At 36.0% G+C, this 24652-nt stretch overlaps 1 protein-coding gene across 1 annotated transcript in view; it reads right to left on the reverse strand.

The window, feature by feature from the left end:
• The window catches only part of LOC306883667 (teneurin-3-like), a gene marked incomplete at its 5' end in the record, with an annotated part of 95928 nt that overhangs the window by 46827 nt on the left and 24449 nt on the right, over positions 1-24652 (reverse strand). The window contains 2 exons of the mRNA XM_079439042.1: positions 3613-3851; positions 10071-10257. Of these exons, the coding sequence (XP_079295168.1) occupies positions 3613-3851; positions 10071-10257 (426 nt within the window). The remainder of the gene's footprint in view (positions 1-3612; positions 3852-10070; positions 10258-24652) is intronic.

Here is a 24652-nt window from a genome sequence, read left to right on the forward strand (position 1 = left end):
CACGAGAGACGGCGGTCAATTAATTGCAGTCTGGATGCTTACAATTAACTCCTTAGCGGAAAGGTTGGGACCATTTGTTTGTATAATGGATGACATCAGTCTTATGTTCGGTTAAACTGAAGCAAGACAAACAATGTTACTTACGATCTTATCATGGTTTGTGCTAAGATGTCCGGGGAAGTTTTTAGTGGACATTTCACTTGTATTGCTTGGTCAGTGTGTATGTCTATGCAACTATTCATATTTATTTGTACAGCGCTTTTCACAATACATATCGTTTCACTGCAGCTTTACAGAGCATGCATGTTTATTACAACACTAAATAAATGCTAGTAAGCTAATCACTTCATGCCATTATTACTGATTTCATTCATTTTATAATTAGTGCTTATTTTGGTCAAGTTTGTTGCTGTGGAACAATGCTAGAAAGCATTTGAATGCTCTATCTGAGCCATCATGTGGTCACAAATAAACAAGATGAATGCAATTTAATGCTGGCTACCGTGCTTTGCATAAACCTGTTAGTTTTTTTTTTAAGATAAAAGTATTACCTACATGCAGATTAATAAATGTACACACAATACTTAAGAGTATATATGTGGGTATATATGTTTTTATGCACATTTACTGTAAACACACAGATCAAAAGTGTGGAAACTATTACTATTTCTTTTTATGTTTTATGTTTTTGAAATAAGTCACCCATGCTCATCAAGCCTGCATTTAATTGATCAAAAATACAAAAACAGTAATTGTCACAGTGCACACAGCAAGGATGAACGAGGAACACGCAGACGAGGATGTAACTCAAAATAACAGTCTTTAATGACTCCAAACAAGGCAGGGCAAGACAAGGCAAGGCAGACACAGACAGGAACACCGGGGAGTAACGAGTAGACCAGACCAAAACTAACTGAACAGACAGGACTATAAATACACAGGATAATCATAGATAATTAGACAAACACAGCTGGACAAGAATTAACTAACTATCACACTTAACAAGGACAGGAAACAAACCAAATATGGAAACATGAGGCGGGAACACAAAACACACACGACAGAGGACTGACATTGATATTTTAAAATATTACAATTTAAAATAATGTTTTTTTTTTAATAAAAGAACAGCATTTATTTATAATATAAATATTTTGTAACAACATGCACTACTGTTCAAAAGTTTGGGGTCAGTATTTATTTATTTTTTTAAAGAATATGAATACACAAGGATGTTAAATTGTTTTTAAGTGATAGTAAAGACATACTGTTAGGAAAGATTTCTATATTTTGAAAATCCCTGCCAGGATTCAATCAATCAATCCTGTATTAAGTATCACAGGTTCCAGAAAAAATATTAAGCAGCACAATTGTTTCCAACACTGACAATAACCAAATATCAAATCAGCACATTATGATTTCTGAAGGATTGTGTGACATTTAAGACTGGAGTAAAGGCTGATGAAAATTCAGCTTTGCATCACAGAAAACAGAAAACCATTATTTTAAATTGTAATATTTCCCAATATTACTGATTTTGTCTGTATTTTTGATCAAATAAATGGAGGCTTGATGAGCATAAGACACTTCTTTCAAAAACATAAAAAATAGTAATATGTCCAGACATTTGACACAAAAGACAGAGACTGTTTCCTGCTAATTTATTAACATGATCAATATCAAAAGCAGCAGGCTGGCCATGTGCAGCTTAAGTACTACATAGCATTTCATCCTCAAGTTCTCAAACACATCTGGGTGTTCATATGGTCACATATGGTTTGGCACTGGAGGACAACCAGCTGTCCTTCCTGTCTCCCTGTAGCACTCACTGTCTTAGGTGTCTTAACATTACAGATGATGGCTTTCCTAAAGACAAAAGTAGAAAAACAATTATTTTATTTAATGCACAATATTTACAAATAATACTATTATTGTTTAATACATCAGTACATATTGGAATTAACATTAGACAAGCATAAGTGATGAAAAATGTTTCCCGTTAGCTTTTGTAAACTACTGCAGTTAACTGTTTCACTATTCAACATTCAGGGTTACAGTATACATTTATACCTGTAATATATATATATAATATACACCTTATATATAACGTGTTACTCACTGCATTTATCTGCTGACAAGATAGCTAGACAACTAATGAGAACTCATTTAATTATAGCCCACATAACGCTTGCAGTAAAACGGAAATAAAAGCTTGGCCTTTTTCACTAAACAAGAAGCAAAATGCTAGGCGCATATGTAAACAATGACGAAAACACAACGCTGCATCATACTTGAAGAGTTAGCGTAAAATAACTTTTCCTTACCTGAATCGAAATGTGCGCTGTAAGTTATATCCTGGAGTTGCTAGTGGCTATTCTGCTTCTCGCTTCACTGCTGCAATCCAGGCGCGGTTTAAATTAATGTTAGTTCCACCCAACCACCGAGCAACAAGGATCTAAATTTAATTTTGACATTTTAAACAGCAGGATTAAATAAATTAATCGCAATCCCACTATGCATCAAGCGCCTGCCGCCATTATTTTGAATGTGTTCAAACACTAACCGGAAACGTCCAAGGAACAAAGACGTCACTTCCTTATACCGCGGAATATCCGTTGAAATGGTCTATAAAAGAAAACCTCTCCCTCAATAGACTCTCTAAATAGTGCACCAATGTCCTTTTTTACTATATTAAAACATGTTATTTGAATTATCGCTGCATGGGGCCTTGACACAAACTGTTTTGAATATACTCCAGATTAGTCTTTAGTTTGTCACTGAAAACATTTATTGCAGAGAAAATGGAATTAGATTCCAGTGATTAAAAAGAAAAAAGAGGGAAAATTGCGAAAATCAAAAGCCTGAAGATCAAAACATGTCTGCGTTATGTAATACATGAGTTTCTCCCCTTGCTTTCGCTCCTCGTTCCCCCATTCTCTCTTCAAAACATTCTCTTCTTCATGCACTGCCATTAAATCTTAGGCAAACACTTTCTAGTTGTTTTTTTTAACCGTTCGATCTGTGTGAAAACAGCTTGGGAAAAGTTTCCTTCAAAGTTCACAGCGAGGGAGCTTGCTGAGGAAGCTGTGCTTCACACACCTCTCTTCCTCTCGGTTTGATCTTTGGAGGGATGAATGTTTCTAACAGGCCTTCAGCAGGGGAGGAGCAGTCTCTAACTGCGGCAAATAACTCACAGTGGGGAAACAATGTTAAAAAATCAGAGAGAATAAAAAAATGGAATGGAAAATGGAAAAAATGGAAAAAATATGTTTTTGTTGGCTAATGGTGTGAATAGAGATTGCTGCGGACAATAAGATCAAGCAGGTTTGCTTCGCTCCAGACATTAATCACTAAACTGATGTCTTTTTTTTCCAGTATATCTGTGTGTATGTGACTTCCTAGAGATAGGGCGACTATTTAGAGCAGAGCACCAGGTGTTTTGGCCACAGATGTAGGCAGAGGAAGGAAAAACTCCACCTGATGAGCTATTTCGCTATCTCTTACGGGGGCAGGCTGGATAAAACAGCTCGCACCTGAGTACCTCATGGTCACTTAAGGGCACGCAAACACACAAACACACACACACACACACACGCACACCCAAAGAGTTACCTATACAGTAGCAGAGCAGAACTGATAGCAGGGTGGCCACGCCTACAGCACTGAGTGCGGTGCATTTCCATGAACACCGTTTAGGCGACTTGTTAAATTTGAATGCACCTCTTGATAGCGTGTTGCGGGTTAAGGGACGAGCTGGTGGAGAGTAGACAGCTCCAGTCGCCATAGTATAACCGGGATTGGGAGTTGTGAAGAGAGATGTGGTGCCGGTTCCAGTCTTAAGCAGGAAGTGCCTAGGGAAAGGGAGATAAGATATGAGATGATGAAATATAAAACAATAACCTTGCTGAAAACTTTCAGAGCGAGCTGTGAAAAAAACCTCAGGTAAAAAAAAAAGAAAGAAATGTAGCAATGTCTTTGTTAAAAGTTATTACAATTTCTGACCTATTGAGAATGTTAAAGCTACACCTTTTTCATTGATGTATCACTATTTTAATCACCATGGAAACTCCAGTTATAGCTTTGCTATTTCTTTGTTGTAGATACAAGGTTTTGTTTGTAACAAAAGCTGCAATTGAACAAGCTGCCATTAAAATCCTAATAGCTTCATTGATTTAGAGGGCTGTCATTGGATCAGTGCCTGTATTTGTATGAAATGAATGTCTCTAAAGATGGACTATGATGGAAAGAACCACACAAAGTCAAGTCAAAGTGAACTGCGGTTAACTGAACTCTAGATTGTATGATGACAAACATAACCCATAATGATGTGTATGCATCAGCATCTGATGGCAGTGTTTTCTGTTCTGCTTTTCATCAGTGGCGCTCCACCGCTGCCGAATCTTCAACGCCACAGCAAAATAAATCATTTTTTACCTGAGTTGTTAATGTTAAGTTTGCTGTCTGATTTAAATGTGATGAGAAAAACACAAACCACAAAATAATAACAAGAAAAGTTTTGAGCTCATAAAAACTCACAAACTTTACAGTTTGAATCAGTTTGATGAATCCCTCACTAAATGAACACTGAATGACTTTGCTGACATCTTTCCTACAATAGTCACATTTTGTGAAATGGCAAGTTAAAAAGTCTGGAGTCAGGAACTTTTTTTTAATCTTTTAATACTTTTAAAACAAAAAGCAGCACAAGTGTTTTTAACACTGATAATAATAAAAAAAAAATGTTTCTTGAGCACATGATTGTTAGAATGATTTTTTAAGAAATCATGTGACAATGAAGACTGGAGTAATGGCTACTGAAAATTCAAGATTTGCCATAATAGGAATATATTACAATTTAAAATATATTAAGATAGAAAGATGTTGCAAACTTTTACGTGTTCATATAAATGCATCCTTGGTGAGCCTTGTTTCTAGTGATCGACCGATATTGATTTTTTTATAACCGATACCAATTATTTGCATGTTTATGTGCCCGATAACCGATATGCAGAACCGATATTTATTTACTGTTATAAAGTAAATAAATGACTGCATGAAGTAAGTGCATACTTCACTTTGGTTTTTCCTCCTTTCAGTCATCTTAACAAAAAATATTTTGAGAATTAGCAGTCTTTCATGCAGGGTTCTAGACTCATTCTTCCCACTGATCTCACTTTCACACGAGCACATAATTTGGTTGCAATTTTGCAAGTTTACTTTCTGATTTATTTAACTTTTTAATAAAAGTTATACCTATACTGTTACAATGGCTTTTATTGTTCAGAATTTATACATACTGTTTAGATGCACTTTTATTTTATTTTTTGGAAAGTAACACTAGAAAAAGCATTTTTCAGACACAACTGATGTCTCATGGTGGCCCCTACGAGAATAAAACAGTTATTATTAGACTAGTCTTCATCTCATCTGTACATTATTTTATCATTTTTGTCAAACATGCCATTTTATTTTAATGTGATTTTTTTTACGATGAAGAAAGGTACCTGATTCCACCTTCTACACAAACAATCCTTGACTATGTAAAACTTCAAACAAGGAAACATTTAAAACTCGCCAGCTACTAACAGCATTGCTCTTTAAAAGTTCAAACTTCAACGGTCAAGCAGCACTCAGACACTTGTTCTTTTGTGCAAATTTCAATACAGGCTTGGTTTAAGATGCCTGCTTTTCATTCAGAAGGACTCCATTGTAAAACTTCTACTTTATAATCTGCACGGTTATGAGCTGCTGCCACGACTCCAAACACACAGACACACACTCACACATTTTTCACAAGGGCTCGGATAGGTTCCAGGCCACTGCGCACTGAATGAGGCACATTTAAAAGCCTTCACAAATGATTAACAAATACACTGCCAGTGTGCCGTTTTGAGGCCAAACAATCCATAATTGATTAGCGGGAGTGTGACGCCAGGCAGAGAAAATGACTAAGCTAATCCTCATTGCCCATTTTTGTAGGGTGTGAGATTGTTGTTAGCATTAGGACGACTAAGAAGTAACTTCACCCCAAAGAGTTTTTTTTTTTTTTGCTCTTGTACAATGTGATTCTCTGTCAGCGTCCCACCTTTCCTTGTCATCGGCTTGACGCTTGGAATGCTGCAGTGAAAAAGAAGAGGCCCTACAGAAGAAAAAAGGAGGATTTGGAGGTTGAAAGAGAAATTGCAAACAAAAGAATAAAAGTCCTTTCCTGGCATAATCTGATATATAATGACTGCCGCATTAGCTAGGCTAAAGAATAGAGTGGGCTTTTCAAAGGACTACTTGTTGACTTAAAGAGTTAAAACGATTGAGTCTATATGCGAAAAAAGTATGCGACTGGTGACACGAGTTTAATGTAAAGACAAGGCCTCTTTCTGACAAATGCGCACGTGAGACTTAAGTTAAATGAGAGGGGGGAAAATGTGAAAAACAAGGAGGACTTGCACATATCCTCTCAACTCCAACTAGGATTCAAGCATCCTCTTTGAGGCGGAAGCATCTGCCACCTCAGTAGGGGTCTCGGAGCAGCAGGTGTCTCTCCAGCACTCGGCAGAGTGGCGGTATTTTAAGACGCTCCCTGGAGGTTTCTGCGCCACTGCCATTTTAGGACAGTCCCTTTCCGTTGACATGTAAAGATCAGAGTCTTTGTGACAGACAGCAGAGTGGAAAGTTTTCAAGATAACGCTCTGAGAAAGGTAGAGTAGTGAGAAAAGGAGATGGTGATGGATCGGCGTACTGTGAGGAGGAAAGCGAGGAAGCTGGAGAGAGAGAGAGAGAGAGAGAGAGAGAGGTCGTAGAGGAATTCCACTGGGATCATTAATAACAGGAGAAGCCTGTGTTCTCTGCCTAGATCTAGACACACAACAAAGATTCTTCACTTGATGTGATTAAAAAACATCTTCCCTTCTCATATCCATAAGAAGTACGCTCTCACTAGAGTCCTTTGTTTTCTTTCTTTTTGTAGTTGTTTTTTCCTCTCCACAATAGAGCACAACAGCTGTGGCCTGCAAAAGATCAAAAACCTGACGCGCAGCATTGCCAACACTTCTGTTGGTAAGGAATGTGTACAGTGAGACTGCAGGGTGGATTCTACATTAAATGCCATTTCATGAAAAAAATAAATAAATCACAATTTAGTGACCAATTTACCAAGTTGAAATGATTTACGAATTATTAAAACTTACAATCCTTCCTGTTCTATATATATTCCTGTACTGATGAAAAATTCCAGAAGTGTTTTTTTTTTTTTGTAAGTTAATGAAAAGCATTAAAGAAAACAAAAAACATGGGCATTATGTTGAAATAGCAGGGAAAGAAAAGCCACACTAAATTGCAGGCCAGGCTGATTGTAGACTGAAATTCAATTTGATTCATTCTTTCAAGATGATTCACTCCACACTTATTTTTTTTATAATGACATCCCATTCCTCTATATATCCGAAACACACACACACACATACTTTATTCATAGGTTATAACTTAATGGATTAATTGAGTGTATTCTAGCCTAGACACATTGCAATCATTTTATGACATAAAGCAACAGTGAACACATTACTTTATATACAATGGTGCATAAGGCAATTTGAAATAGTATTTGAAATTGCTTTATGATAGAAATATTTTTGAAATTGCTTTATGTTAGAAATATTTCAGCTGCGCAGGTAGCTGTTAGTATTAGACTTGTCCTTCCTTCAGGTAGAATAACATCTAGCCTTCAACAACTTTTAAATATTATATAAATATTTAAAAAAGCTTCAATATATCATCCATTGTGATTTACATTTAAATGAGATCCAGTGGAACCTGGATTATTTCACAAGGCATATGGCTTTTTGCTCATGTCAAATATAAAATTGTTTTCTCTTTTGGCTGAAAACTGAAAATGACATTTTTGGACAAAAATGATGGCCATCTAGTAGCTATTTTTCAGCACATTTAATCACAATCTTGAGATGAGCATTTAATGCCACACGTTTTTATGTTGTGGAATGATATTGTGAACAGTTTAAATCTGTTATTCATCTTGTTTAACCTTTTGAGTGGGTGGCAGCCAAGGCTCCTCAGGGTACATGCAGCAATTCAGGGTTATATAAACTGTGCCATCATGACATTATGCGCAATGTATCATCCAGGAAGAATTTAAATGCTGTTAAAAAAAAAAAAAAGTTGCCAGTTTCCAGCTTCTCTTTCTATCTCTCTAAACGCATACACTATATATGAGTAACACTGAACAGGTATCTGTAAGTGGTCAATCATGTGTTCATGTTTTTTGGGGTTTCTATGTCAAAAACACAATTATTTTTAAATTTGAAAGAAGTTTTCAGATCTGAAACTGACAGTATGTTTTTACAATCCAAAAAGTATTTTATTTCAAAAGATCAAGGAAGATTTGTTATGATCCCTTTAAGCTAAAAATAAGCATATTCTTTTTTTATGTTTCATCCACTTAGTCTAAATATAGGCCAAACGAATTGCATGAATTGACTGATTTCAATTCAACTACTAATATTATTTTATGAGGAACAACGTCTTTCTTTGTGCACTGTGTCCACTACTTGGTCATTTAAATATGTGTTTGCATAAAATTGCACATATACCTAATAGAAATGTAATAGAAATGTCTGCTTGCACATGGTGACTTCTGTTTTGGTTAATTAAGTCTATTTCCAATGCTTTTGCATTCATATTCGTTCTCTGCAGGACCCAGTCTACCGGGACCCTTCCCTTCAGCCTTTTGAAGTGAAAATGCTGATTGTAGCGTTTAGAAATCTGCATATGGGTGTGGAAAATCTATGATGCAGTACATTACTATTTACTCTGTGAGTCAGTTATGAACAAAGGCTGAATTTTGTAAAGGAAGATATCCTTATATAAAGACTTGCATCGCACTTTTAATCTTTAATTTAAAAACTCTCTTATAATTAAACAATAAACAGGTTAAAAGACTGTGTGCACTATTACAATAAAACATTTTTGTATTATTATAATAAGAACAAATGTGTGATTCAATTCAAATGATATGTGTATATGAAGAGGGTGAGACTAACATAATGTGTATTTATTTATGCTTGAAATGATACTCATGTCATGCATACATAAATTCATTCTGTCAGGTGGATGCTGGGTAGGCAGCCCTCAGCTTGAGTAGTATACTTCAAGAAATCTGTAGTGACAGCTAGGTGCATTATATAAAGGCTTGTCTTGGTAGGTTTTACCACAATATTTGCTCAAATATGAGTAGTGATAAATAACTGATGGAACCTTAAGGGGAAATGAATGACTATATAGAGTATGATTTTTGACACAAATCAAACTGATTGAGTGGAATTTTAATATTTATACACACAGCGATTCATGATATGCAATGTTCAAATGATTGTAAAAGTGACATAAGTGCACTATATCAGGTGTCAGCCATTTTGTAGCATGTCTGAATATATAGTTCACTCCTTTAGCCATAATTCAATCTGATTTAACTGATGTACACTCAACAAATGTGACACACACACACACACACACACACACTCACACACAAATGATTGTCTGAAGTTAATTATATTTCTATAATATTGCCTTGGTACATCTCTTTCATTTTTTTGATAAGTCATAATTTGATTTAAAAAAACAAAATACTATAAAGATTGGTAGCAAATAATTCAGTTTACTAACATCTATGAAAACCAACATTTTGTTTCTTCACTTCTTCAACTCAGAAGACTATACAGAGAGGAACTGAAAGATTGGTGGATGATTTAAATAGCATATTCATCTATGCAAAATAAAATAAAAAAGTTTTTGTCCTTTTTTTTCACTGTGCAAAATTTTCTAATTTTATGCAATTGTGAACATTGTTTTATGTTTATTTTCAATAATTCCTCTGTAAAACCAAAAAAGTCAAAACAATAAGGAAAATAATTAAAATATAGCTAAAATGCATATAGTATAATGTTTGTTCTTAAATCAGCATCAGAATTCACTCGCTTATTTTCTTTCACTCCATATAGTCATTGACTACATACAGAACAATGAAAACGGTAAGTGAATGAGTGAGCAAATTTATGACGTACCTGTTCTCCAAGCCCACATTGCCACCCAAAACCCAGTTTTCTTGCAGCTGCACGCATTCAGATGCGCTCTGAAGCTCTGTCGGCTGATTGGCCAGTGATTGGTTGAGGGAGGTGACTGACGGATGCTGTTTATGTTGATGTGGAGCAGGTGGCAGAGGAGGCGGTCTGGCTTGGCTGGGAAGCTGGTCTATTGGAAGAGGAGAGGCAGAGGTATTAGTGGAGCTTGTTACAGAATTCTGCTTTAGACAAAGCGCAGGCGGATTGTGTGCCTGTTCCAGATTGGATTGGGTTAAATGGGATTCTTTACAGGATGATTTGGTCCTATTAACACCTTCAAATCTTCACTTCGCTCCGTCCAGCTTCATTTAAGAGAGACAGAGGAGACGCTAAACACTACATTATGAGAATCACACGGTTTACTGCAGTGTGATTTAATTTGTGAATTAAAATAACAATTTAATAAAATCAGTATTTAGCATAGTACTCAATGTAGTACTGTTGAGTATTGCAGGTAATGTTACTAGTCTGCTTATCTGTAATGTTACTAGTCTGCTTAAATAACAGAACATATATATATATATATATATATATATATATATATACACACTAATAAGAATTGTACAGTACCAAAGAGAAAAACTAAATTTGCACAATCCACATTTACAGTTCAAGGTACACTGCTTTCGAACAGCCTGCCAGCTGAACTGAAAATACAAAAAGAGTTGAACATTTTTCAAAGAAATTTGAAAAAGTGGTTAAAATAAAATCAGGTTTGTGAACATTGATGGTCGTACACAGTCTCAGCATTTTTTTTTTTTTTTTTTTACTTCTGTTTGGTTTTTGTGTGATTATTGTTTTGCTGTTGTTAAAAAAGCCTAAGCAGGGACTGGGGCTACAAATTAGCCTTTGGCTAGAAGCCTATATGTGGAGCATCGGCTGTTGAAATTGTAGCAATGTTATACTGCATTGTCCCTGTCAAATAAAGTAATAAATAAACATATATATATATATATAAGTATTATTAACAAAGTATTATTATTAATAGCAGTAGACTACAGTCAAAAGACAGCAGATATGGCCAAGGATAAATCGAAACAACGTGTAACTGTACATCTTACAAAGACTTGAAATTGAGTAGCAATAGTGACATGGTGCTCACCGACTTTTACGACTGAGCAAGCGTAAGTCTCCGCAGGCCGTTGCTGGGGAGCAGATGTTTTATAATGGGCTCTTAAACTGAACGCTTCACGTTTGATTACAGCCAGAGAGAGACTCTCGTTTAACTAATGACCGGAACCTCCATTAGGACAGCAGGAAAAAAACAGGTTTTCTCATTTCACTCCAAGCTGGGTAATTGCCCCCCAAAATGACACTGTGTGATTATCTCACTGTCCCATCCTGCCGCCGTGCTGACAGGTCTGTTTCCATCTGACTACGGGTGTCCAAACATATGCTGTCACACACTAGACTGTGACAGGGCCGTACTGCGCAGGCATGCCAAAAAAAATTCAATATTTGCCTTTATTCTTACACGAAAGCGCCACAAGGAATAAAGTGTGCGTGGTGGAATAATTTGTTATGAGCGTTGCCTTTTGTCTCTTTTCTCTCTTCTTTTAAATTTAATAATTTAAATGTCAAAATAGTACCGACAATGATTAAATTGTACTTTATAACCTATTATTAACATTTCAAATGCATCAGTCACAAAACGACGAGCCAGATTTCTTTTTTCTACATAGGTTTTTATGTTTCATACTGAATGTTATAATATATAGTGGCTACAAAAATATTAGGACAGTTAAGCCACCTTTAAAATGTATCATTTATAAGCCTAGATAAAAAAACATATTAAAAATCATCACATTAACTTCTATGGACATTGATGATCAGATCAAAATCAGATAGCACCTGATCATGATAAAATACTTTTTATTAAAATATGCAGTGTGATCAGATGCAAGGACATTCTGAGCACATTCAATGAGCTGTGAACACTAATGTGTTTTCATTTTCAAATATACAAGTGATTTGTGATACAGACGCTGCGTTACAATAATCATTATGCATCACTTTGACAGACTTGCTTGTAAATTTTCCATCATGCTCTACTTTATCCATAAATAAAATATTGTAACTCTTGGCATTTTTAATGTGACATTTATATCACAAGAGCTTCTGTAAAAAGAGCTTCTTTAGTCTTACCAAGCGCTCTGTACTTGGGGACAGATCGTGCAGGTTTTTCTTTTCTCTCTTGTTTTCTCCCCAGATCCTCACGTGTCTCTCCCAGGCTGTTTCCACAGGGCCTTTTAAAACTTGATTTTCTTCCCTTTTCTTAGCTTCTAATCTTTATTAGCATCCTTTACTGTGGGAATGTTTATAAAGTAGGGAAACGCAGCAGACTAGACATATTATTTTTATCTGTCAAAATGATAGAAAGCATTTGGAATTATCCCTCAATGTTTTTCAAATTCAGTAAATAATGGAACATTTTTGATTAACACAACCTCAGTTGCAATGTAAGTGGCGTTTTCCATTTTGTGCAGATGACAGTGATCGGATCTCTATACAGTCACACTGGAGAATGCAAAGTGCAAATGCAATTCAGCTAAAGAATCTTCAAAATACTATCCTGATACAAAACACCGGTTAATGGCAAGGGAATGGCAACCGTAACTAGATAGTGTCATTTTTTCTTCCTCTTTTGTCTTTAATTAAGACATTAAGACATTTTGTTTCTTTAATTATTTTTTTACAAGCAGGAAGCCATATGCTTTAGCAAAACGCACCATGCTGTTTATCAGCAATTTGGCTATTTATTTAGTCAAATGTCAACATTTATGTGAATATTAATTTAAGCACACTGTGAGATTTCATCATCACGTACATCAACGATGTGTTCAAAAACAAGACATTTTGAGTTCTAAAACTACTCAAGTAAATAATTATTAGTGTCACTTATTTTACTACATTATTTTAAGTTTTGTTCAGGTTAAGTAACACAAATAACTAATAACTAAGCATTTGAGAGAAGCAACTCAGGACAGTTACTGCAGAATAAACTGTTATTGCTGTTATTATGGCAAGTATACATCTCTGGCGAGCTCTTAAAATGGGTCTGTCACAGACTAGCACTGTGACAAGTGACTCTGAAGTCAGTGAGTGCGACGGCGAACGTGCATGTGTGCACAAACTACTGTAACAAAACACGTGCAATATGACTGCTGGTGCCCATGTCACATCTATTATACTCAGGATTGAATTTGCATCTATGTTCGTTGTTTAATTCACTGCAGGTTATTATTGCAACAAGGCGATGTTTTACATCATACACATTTAATGTTTCATTTTTCACTAAATCAGAATTTATCCTTGGACATCATGCATGCAGTAATACTGACTCTGATGTAAAGCATGATCATTCAGTCTCAGGTAATAACACAAACCATAAAGAAATAAACTAAAAACAAAAGTTAATATATGCCACAGTAGCACCAGTCATGTCAAGAACTATGAAACCCCAACTAATTCTAAACGGACAGATGCTGAAGTGAGGAAAGAACAGGAATCATAATGACAGGTGTCTTGCCACATTCACGACAGGGTTCAAATAGGCCTCTGTGACAGGTGCATTAGACAAAGTGTTGGAGAGGAAACACGGTACGCACTCCACTCTGTGTGCCTGACACAAAGCGGTCACTCGGTGCAAAGACGGTGATGTTGTGTCATGCCCAGACACGGCGAACACCATTACACTTTCATGTTGTTTGCATTCGCAAATACATCAAATGGCCCGAGACAGTGGTTGGAAATGAAACAGCCAGCAATCTTAAGAGACAGTGAACTTCTGTGGTGGCACAATTTGCCTTAAATGTGCCCTTAAGGTAACTCATGCCTTTTTGAATGCGACTTAATGGAAAATTGTAACAAATTATTTCCTTCAATCTAGATAAGGAGGCGCCGCTCTGATTCAATCTGAGCGCCGCTAGACTCCACATACTAACAAATGATTACACACAGCATGAGCAGAATGTTAAGGCATTCAGCAGGCTTTCCATCCAGATCTGAGGCAATCAGCTTCCTTTAATCAAACTCCCTGAGCAATAAAATACAGTTCTCTCTCTCTCTCTCTCTCGATTGGACATACACATGTTGTTCACAGATTTCTCTTGAATGTGCATTTCTGTCCTTTGTAAGTTTATGTTTACCTTTAGGTTGACTTCCCCTGGCACATCCTGCAAAAACAAAAGTGGCTAAGAAAGGAAATTCCTTTATGTTTTTTTTTGCAATCTGGGAAAGACAGATACAGCTGGCATGAAATTTCTCAAAGTCAAGTTGTTCTACTATGATTTAACAAGATGCTTTAGTGGGCCGTTTTAATTAATATTGGATGTAGCGACTGAAATGACATCCCATTTTACAGTTAATGCTACTGCTAAAGTCTGCATAAAACACTGCTGAGGGGTCATCTACATTTTCCTCTCTCATGACGGACAGCTAAGGAAGGCATTAACATGAAAATATTCCATGAACCTTCAATGATACAAATGTATGCTGACAAACATTAATATATTCTTTAGTTTGGACAAATAAAACAGATCAAAACAAACCATTATCTTTTCTGGTTGCCACATATCAAACTATATTTTCCAGTAATAGTAAGACAAATAAATAATTTATGTAGGCAATTGTTTTCTTTCAAAAGAGAATGCAAACAATTAGTCTTTTCTAGTATTTGATGGTGTTAAAATCAACTCAAAAACCCTTTGAGTAAATAGCTGCTCTCACAACAACATCTATCATTTATCAAAAAGAAATAAAACATACATCCCCCTGCCCGTGACAAGAGTATAACATAAACTGTCATATTTGATAAATGAGACTAAATACTACCAGAAAAGGGGGTTTGGTATTGCATTTCTGTAAATAATGAAAAGAAAATTGCATTCATGTTAATTGAATTCTGTGGTAAACAGAGGACCCTTTGGGACACCATGAGCATGTTACGGTAACAGATGAATGTGAAATACACATAATAGAATGCCTGAAAGGAGCTATTCAAATATTATTCAATCTCAACACAAATAGTTGAAAAACAGAACACAAACTCTGAACTTTTGTCCTCTAATAGTAAGAACACAGGCAAATTTGAAGGCAATGAAAATGATGCATTAACATTGAATACACATTATTTGAGCATGTAATTTTTGCTGAATACTTTTGCTGTCTTGAAGAGCTTTTACACTTACTCCCGCTCCCACTCCTAAAACAGATTATAACACCATTCTTGATTATTCTGCGCCGAGCACTACCCTATATTTAGACATCCCTCCTTAGCTCTCCTTCCATTGACTTTGCCAGTCGGTATCACATCCAATCACTTGAGAGAAAATGTCACAGTTGGAATAACCCTCCGGAGCATGGAATAACCCAGCAGTAACCAGTGGACTATAATTGTATTTTACTTCAAGTTCAGTCTTCATGAGCCACTGGCACATCCTCCAAAACAACCCAAAATTTTATGTGAAATATGAAAGAATTTCTTAAATCTCTTATTTTAAAAATCAAACTTAATAGAAACGTTTAAACAAGCTCTAAATAACCACAGGAAAGTGTTTGATTTGGCTATTCAGTTTCAGTATTAAATACTATCTTCATGCCTTCCCCCCCCCCCCAAAGGGTGCATATTAGTACCTAAAAGCTACATATTACCTAAAGTTTACATATTAGCAACAGAACGGTACACTTTTAAAATGAGCACTGCCCCAGAGACAGCCTTGTGCATTTGTTTTTTTTCTAAGAGTGCATCATTATGGCAAGAGGCATCTGCAAACTTAATTACCATATAGGTTGTGATCAAAGAAAAAAAAAAAAAAGACGACAGTTATCCCTGCCTTCCAGGTGTTTAGTCTGAGCTCACTTTATAAGAAGTATTGAAGAGATGTAGCAGTGGGGCAGAGCCCACCCATGATGAGAGTAAGAGTTGTGGAGGAGTTGGCAGCATAAGACTATAAATCTAGTATAATAGTGAAACTTGTCTACCTGGCATGACAGGCTATTCAGGAGGCATTCAGAGTCCAGCGTAAAGCAGAGCACAAGCATTTAATCAAAGTCACACCGCCACAGAGCTGAAAGAGAAAGGTTTCAGCCCCCCTTGGTGTTTTTCCTTTAGTCTGATTTCTACTTGTTAATATCTGAATGTGCTCTATAGGTAGAATTCTCTCAGATGTGAATGGTAGTTATTTGTCAGTAATATGGTGACATAATTTTCAGAATTTTCTGTCAGACAGGAAATTTAGACTAAAAGGAGAGACGCTTCCTATGACACGATCACCCTCAAGCCATTCTATCTGAAACTGACATCGGCAATCTGTTTCCAATGTAAAGCTTCACCAAGACCCCAGTAAAGACAAATCTTACTTGCACCATATCCGTCACGATGCTACTGAGAGCCAGAGTTCAGCTTTTGTCAATCATCAAGTTTTATTCTTTCCCTCAAAGGGAACAATCACCCAAATCATTCTCAATATGTAAAGGAATTTTAAAGTTAAATAATCTGAAAGTATTTATTTAATTTATCTATCTGAACACATGGCATCTGTACTATATTGAATTTTGCACAGAGCAAATATCATTAACCTTCTTCCCAAAAATACTGCCAAAAAATGTCCACACAAATTTGTAGGGTTATGACAAAGGGAAGAGTGCTGATATCGATGTGCAACATCTGTTCAGTGATTTAGCTTTTTTTGCCAACTTGTTTTACAAAACTAATAAGAAACTACATAAATAATAATTAAAAAATAAATTGCAAAATCTAATTCTCTATAAAAGATTTTTTATGATTTATTTTTATCCAAATTTAATTATTATTATTATACGAATTTAGAATTTACACAAACATAAATGATAAATAACACATTGTATGCATCTCCTTAAATTCATACTGGTGTTATGCACAGCAAACAGTAAAACAAATACCATACTGTATATTAAGACTGCATAATTAAATCAACAAAATAATTAAGAATGCACTTATGGCTCCCACTGCGGTTAACCCTAACATGTTTTTGCAACGGTTGAACACTGTAACCAATCACTGACATGTCCCTTGTGCACTGCCATGTACTTTTACTTATTTTATTTCCCTCTCGGCTGGTATGTGTCTTAATATACTCTGCCTTACCAAGGCAAGTTGCTGTCAGTCAGTGTTACCATATGATCTAAATTCACTGCGATTTCACGTCTGGTTGAATAACGAATAAGGAAAAATTGGCATTCAACAAGCTAATTCAGCATGATTTTGGTTTCCCGCCAACTACTGTCAATAACTGTATTATTTCACCAGTGTAATGGTAAAAAATAAATAAATAAAAATCAATTTAAGCACTTCACCACTGTTCTCCATGAGTTCTTCAGCATTTGATAATGCATCAGTCATTCTTTACAGTTCTACATGATTTTAAAACTTATGCTCAATAACCAATAACTGTGCAGGCCATAACTGCAGTGCTCACTTAGAATAAACACAATATTATAATCTTTTGGTGTGGACGCCAAGATAGTTAATGATATAGCTTTGATTTTTGGTGTAATGGTCTTTAAAAAATAAATGAACAAACTGGTCACATCTAGCTAAAACAAGGCAGCAACAATTTATAGGAAACAAATAATTAAAATTAAAAAATTTATAAAACATGCTCAATTATTAAGCTGAATTCTTATTTTTCCTGCAAGTCATGAGCAGGGTTCCATGCATAATATTATGTCAATAATAATTTGTCACGTATACCTGAAAAAAACAATGAGCTCTTACTCAAAATTTAACAACCAAAGGTCTGTAAAATAGCACTGGTGGAAACTTTCCACTAGATCTCTCTCTCTCTTTTAAACTTCACCTATAGACCTGTGGTGAGGTTTTTATTACTGTCTAAAAATAATTTGTGATGTTTCGTCTAACCAAGTATCAAAGTTTTACAAAACAGTATAAAAGAAAGAAGAATGTCAGCAAAAAAAAGCTCTTCAGACACTGTCTGCTATTCAGCTGGGGAAAGGTCATGCATTTGCGCGTTACCTTTGATTTTTCATCAGCACGATGCTTCAAAAACAGCTGTGGTAAAATGTGCTTGGATCAACCAATTTAAATGCTAAACTTCTCCGGGGGAGATTGAAGCTTATTCTTAAATACACACTGAAAACAAATCACTTGGTCCACTTTGAAAAGCGGAGTGGGAAATTGAATGACCCTAATGTTAAGGTGTATTGTTGTCTCGACTGGAGTAATGGCGATTCTGCTGTCTGTCTGGCCTTAAGAAACAGTTTCATCTTTAAACGTTGTTAGTCCATTTAGTTTCACTGACTCTGAGTCTTTAAATTGAGTTAGTATTGATAGAGCTTTTTGCACTCCAATGGACCTAATTCATTATTTTCTTTGCTTCATAAGGTATGCATTCATCCATCTAATATTCCTGTTCAAACAAATTAAGATGCCACAAATAAAACCCAATAAAATAAATGCAGTGTTTACTGCACTTATCACCATTCACTGTCATCTGTATTAACCTGAAAGGAAATAAAAAGTCATGCTTTTGCCGTATGGGGAAACAGCAGCTAAATGTGGCCACAGGCACAAAACCCAGCTTCAACATGCATGCCTCAAAATATCATCTGATTCTTTTTTTAAATGTAAAACATACCCTACATTCTCAACGATCACTTGTAATCTAAGCCTGTGCTCCGTGTTCTTGCACTTCACAAATCCGCAGACTACCTGATAACTTTCAGAAGGCCTGTACAACCCTACTTTCAGTCAGGTTGGTTTCACGCCTCGGGGTAGAGACTCAAACCTTAAGCTCTCCTCGCATGTCGGAGGAATGCACAAAGGTAATCTTGGCCTGACAGACTGTGCCGTTGTGTACTACTCCGCTGCCTTCTGAATAATGAATCCAGTGCTTCTTCTAGTCATCCTTCAGCAGAGCAGTCTGGAAATAGCTCCACAGCCGTCTAATCTAAAAAACCTCACTGCTGAGCTAGCCTTTAACCCTCTCTCTAATCCCAGAAAACACACAAGCACTGCGCCGCACTCCAACAAGCATGCAGATTTGCGCTCAATCGCATCAGCGATTGAGGTTATATGCAGAAGGTTTTAGGTGTTCTTATCATCTTTAAAGAAAGAGAAAAAAATGGATCAAAGTAGGGTAGCAGACTTTCTTTGAATGCCGTCGTGCAAAGCGAGCAGGCATAGTAATGACCAATGGCAGCTCTGAGAGCTGAATGATGGATGACAGTAAAAGGAGGAAGCAGGACGGAGGAGGAGACTGAGGTTTTGAAAAGCAAGGCCTAATTATTCAAACTGCTTCCCCCTATTCTAGGAATTCCTTGGTGAGAGCTCACAGACACACCAAAGTGAGCAGACAAACTCAGAAGAGAAAAATCGGGATGAGTGTCCATTCATTAGAAGATCAAAGCGGCTCTTTTTTCCCCCAACTATAGCTGGGAGTAATTCAAAGGAAATGGGTCAGGGTGAGCGAACATTCAGTCGCTGCAGAGGCTGACACATCCCAGATTAGCCTGATCGTATTGAGTGGCTAATCATTCAAAGTATCACCCTCAAAACACTTCAATTATACACAAGTTATTTAACAGATTAAGAAAATTCCACTGTAAGAGCAATAAAGTGATTTTATTCACTCTTTGTCAGCTCAGGTGTTAAATTACGAAAAGCAATATTCATTATTGAAACATCATTTCCATAATTGTTTAGCTTGCTTGAATTGACAGATAAACCTTTTGATTTGCATTGATGTAAAAATGTATGCTAAAGGTTTAGAAGTAATTTCAGTGCTATTAGCAGAATCAAATGAAATTTCAAAAACACTGTGCTCTAAACAGGTGAACCCTTGTTATCAGTACAGTCTTGGAGTAATGGCTGCTGAAAATCCAGCTTTGCCGTTACAAAAATAAATTATACTTTAAAATATATTAAAACAGGGAAAAAAAGATATTTAAAATGATTAAAAATAATACTTTTTCACATTCATATTTTTACTGTATTTTTACTGTCATGAATCCTGTCCATGGACTTCCATCCGCTTGCCATCAGAGGTTTTCCATTACATTGACTCTCACACTACACAGACTGTTGCATGTCACTCCGGACTACAGCTCCCATCATCCATTGCGCAGATTACACACACAGCTGCATTCAATTAGAGACGCTTTATAAGCCCGGGACTTCCTCTATCGGATTGCCGAGTATTGTTAAGTTTAGTTTAGTCTTGTACATTCCTGAAGTTTATAGCCTGCCTTGTATACTTCTCTTGCCTTGTCGTTTGGACTCTGTTTGCTCCTGCCTGGACTATTACCGTGTATTTGGATTATCTCTCTTTGTTTTGGCCCCTGGAATATGTTCGCCGCTGATCGACCCCATCTGTTCACTGGACTGCTCTTGTGTTTTTCCCGTGCCATACCTGTTTGCTGGTGTCTTGACCCTGCCTGTGTTTTTTGACCACATCTGTCTAATAAAGTTTGCAAATGGATACACCCGTCTCTCCTCTCATTCGCCCAGTTACAAAATAAATTATCTTAGATCCAAAACAATTTTTTTTTAATGTTTTTATTTATTTATTCATCCCACATTATACATAAAAAATATGTACAATATACTTATTGCATTCAAATTCTATTGCAAAACACTTTTGCTGCTATTGAGGTGGGATATGGATAAAGTTAGGGACAGATTTGGTGGTGTGGGTAGGTTTAAGGGTGGGTCAACAGTGTAACTATAAATGTAATTACAGAAATTAATTAGATGTACAGTAATTACATGCAGGTTTTTTGGAAATATAAGTACAATGAAAAAACCTGTATGTACAGAATAGGTGCATTGTATCAAATTATTAATTTAAATGTAAGTACATAGAAGTTAAGGCCACCCAATATAAAGTGGGATCTTTTTTGTACTAATAGTTAGCAATGTTTTAGCACTCAGTGCAGTAATGCACCCAAAAATGTTGAAAATGTGCTTAATATTTATAGCACCTTCAACTAGTGAAGCTAAAGTCAATAATAACACTAATTTACATTGTGAGGAGGCACTTTAGGCCCAAAAAATAATTTAAATATACAAGAAGCACTATTTAAGTGCATTCAGTGCAGGTTAGGATGGATTGCAGATGGTTCTGAACAGGGCTTGACATTAACTTTTTGCTCACCGGCCACTGTGGCTAGTGGTTTTCCAAACTGACTAGCCACTCAGCATTTTCACTGGCCACAATTTTGTTGTTGGGAAAGTATGTTTGACTTAATACTGCATACAAAAATGTATTTCAATTGATTTCCAGGTCATTTTTTACATATTTAAAGGGCATTTGTCCCTAACCATATAAATGCATGCGTCATCTTTCATATCAAATTCTTACATTTTATTAATAATTTCACTTAATACAGTCATGGCCAAAAATATTGCCACCCTTGGTAAATATGATCAAAGAAGGCTGTGAAAATTAATCTGCATTGTTTAAATCTGTTTTAAATCTCTGAAGTATATTCCCATTCATATTCAGAATTTTGAGCACTCCAGGGTGATTATGAAAATTAAATTATCCAGCCATGGCTTCCTGTTTCACAGAAATATAAATGGGAGGGAAAAAGGCCAAATTGCCTTATTCATCCATCACAATGAGAAAAACCAAAGAATATATTTCTGATGTGCAGCAAAAAATAATTGAGCTTCACAAATTAGTGAAGAGGCTTTAAGAAAAGAGCTAGAGCAGTGAAAATTCCTGTTTCCACCATCAGGGCAATAATTAAGAATTTCTGATCAACAGAAAATGTTACGAAACAGCCTGGAAGAGGACATGTGTCTATATCTATCGTCCTAATGCACGGTGAGGAGGAGAGTTTGAGTGGCCAAAGACTCTTCAAGGACCACAGCTGGAGAATTGCAGAAAATAGTTGAGTCTCGGGTTCAGAAAACCTTTAAAAAAAAATTGTCAAACAGCCCCTACATCACCACATGTTGTTTGGGAGGGATTCAAGATAACACTTTATAATAACGTTCAGTTGTAAGTCATTTTTAAGTGATTAGTTAATGATGAACTAATCATTTACAAAACATTCATGCGCAATTAATAAGTGATATGCTAATAATGTGTGTATGTTTTGTCAAATTAATTTACAAGTCATTTACAAGTAATTAGTTTATGATGAACTAATCATTTACAAAACATGACTACGTTCATAGATGATTAATAAGTGATATGTTAATATTTTTATCTATGTTTTGTAGATTAAGTTCTAAATCATTTACAAGTGATTAGATGATGATGAACTAATCATTTACAAAACATGACTATACATTCACAAATGTTTAAGTAATATGCTAACGATTTACAAATCTGTCCTAAATTTCTAATAAAAAAATAGAATAGGTAGAAAAAGAAGAATAAGTTACCAATCAAAAGAAATTAATATTAACAAAATCAGTTTTCACTACAAAGGTGGCACAGAAGAACACAAAAGTGGCACGTAGGTAAATTTACAGTGGCTCAGAAGTGGCATGGATGCTTTAAATTCATAACAATGTTGTGAGATTAATGTTTTAAATATAAAATTTTTAATACAGAATATTGTTTGATTTAAATGATTTAAATAACTGAAATGACACTTTAAAAATAAAACTGCCAGCAGGTGGCGGCAAGTCACTGATTTTATCACTGAATCATTCATTCAATTGATTTGTTTGAACGGCTGATTCATTCAGGAACGAAGCAAGTGACTGTCTTTATGAATGGGTAATTGAATCACTGACTCACTCGATTCATTTAAAAACGCAGGTTCATTCATAAATGAAACATCGCTATGTTTGAATGGCGATGCGCAGCGGCTCAGCTGTGATTGTTTGAAACTATTTTCATTGGAGAAATAGAGCAAAATCAGGCAATATTGTAAAAGTCATACAATGTATGTTACTTAATATTAACTTATTGTTTATTGAACTGTTGTTTTCATTTAATATCACATTTGCAAACTCCCTTAATAATCTTTAAAGCTGTCACACCAGTTCATCGCGATCTCACAAAGTTCCATAATAATCAATGAAGTTCTCTACACTGCACAACGAATCTCTTATTTACAATTTGTTTGTTATAACGAGAGGATTTGTGAGCTTGCGTAACTCAGCAATGAACAAAACTCTAACATTGCATTCAAGGAATCAACATATGTTTGCGATACCTTACGCAACGCTGCAAAAACACGCAAGTAGAAATCTTTGAAGCTCCCCTGAGCTCAAACACAAATACCCTGATCGCACAGGTGCTCCTAAATATTTTTTGATAGTCGCAGTATCAAGTCGCACGCAGTACATTTCAGTCGCAAATGCGACTAAAATGGTCACACTGTAGAGCCCTGGCTATGTTTCATGATATTTTGTCTTGGTTTAATTCACATTTCCTACAACCGCTAAACTGCGGGCTTGACTCTGACTGGGGGGAGACACTGTGACCTGACCCAATCGCAATTCTTTATGTATTGTATCATTAACTATTAATTTTGAATGTATCTCTTCCATCAAAATAATATATATTTAAAAAACATGAAAAATATATTAAAGGTCTCGTCATTATCTTAATCACTTGGTGCCCCCCTATTGGCTGGTGCCCCAGGGCACTCGCGCAATCCCGTCTATGGATAATCCGGCCCTGACTGTAGCTATATAAAATTCAACCCGCCGAAGTGGCTAGTAGGAGTGACCGTGTTACCGACCACAGCTGAAATACAGGTGTTAATGTCAAGCCCTGGTGCTGAAATATATATATAAAATATGGTGAATGTATGACACTAAAATATTGAGAGAATTCGCCCCATTGTTTAAACTCAGTCCACCAACAAATGGCTTGTCTTTGCACATTAACCTGGCATTGGAGAAGTTATTCACGTTAACACTTCACTTTGAAAAACCAAGTTATCATTTTCCAAACTACACTGCAAAGTTGTGTAATGGCTTTTTAGTCATTACTTGGCAGCCTAGTTCATACTTTAGCATTCTGTAGCTTTACGGGACGCTTCAAACTCATTGGTGCTGTTATAGTGAAAACGCCATAAACAACATTATAGGCTTTTAAGAAGAGGACTTCTGTCTCTCTCTCTCTGCATTAATGTGCCATCTATTCTGATGCAACTTGAGCATTGTCTGAAAAACACAAAAAATCAGTGGGATGCACTAAAAAAATTGTCAAAAGCTGGGAGCCATGCCCAACTCTCCTCTTCTCCCCATCACATCTTGTCCTCTCCCTAGTGCCTAGAAATAAAAGTGCAAAACAGCATATAATAAATGAGCTGAGATATTAAAGGAGCACAATAGAAATGCCTACTTAAAGAAATCATGCAAATTACAATGCTTTAACATGCAATAAATTAATGAACACAATTGTGCAAACAGGTGCAGACTGTACATATATGTAGTCATCATATCCTACAAAAAACAATGCTGCACACCTCACCTTGTGGCCCGAGCCATAAATCAAATAATAGCCCTGCGCAGGCAACAGGACATTATATAACACTTGGAGCAGGACGATAAT

Source organism: Barbus barbus, assembly GCF_936440315.1.
Source record: "Barbus barbus genome assembly, chromosome: 17".
Classification (NCBI taxonomy): Eukaryota; Metazoa; Chordata; class Actinopteri; order Cypriniformes; family Cyprinidae; genus Barbus; species Barbus barbus.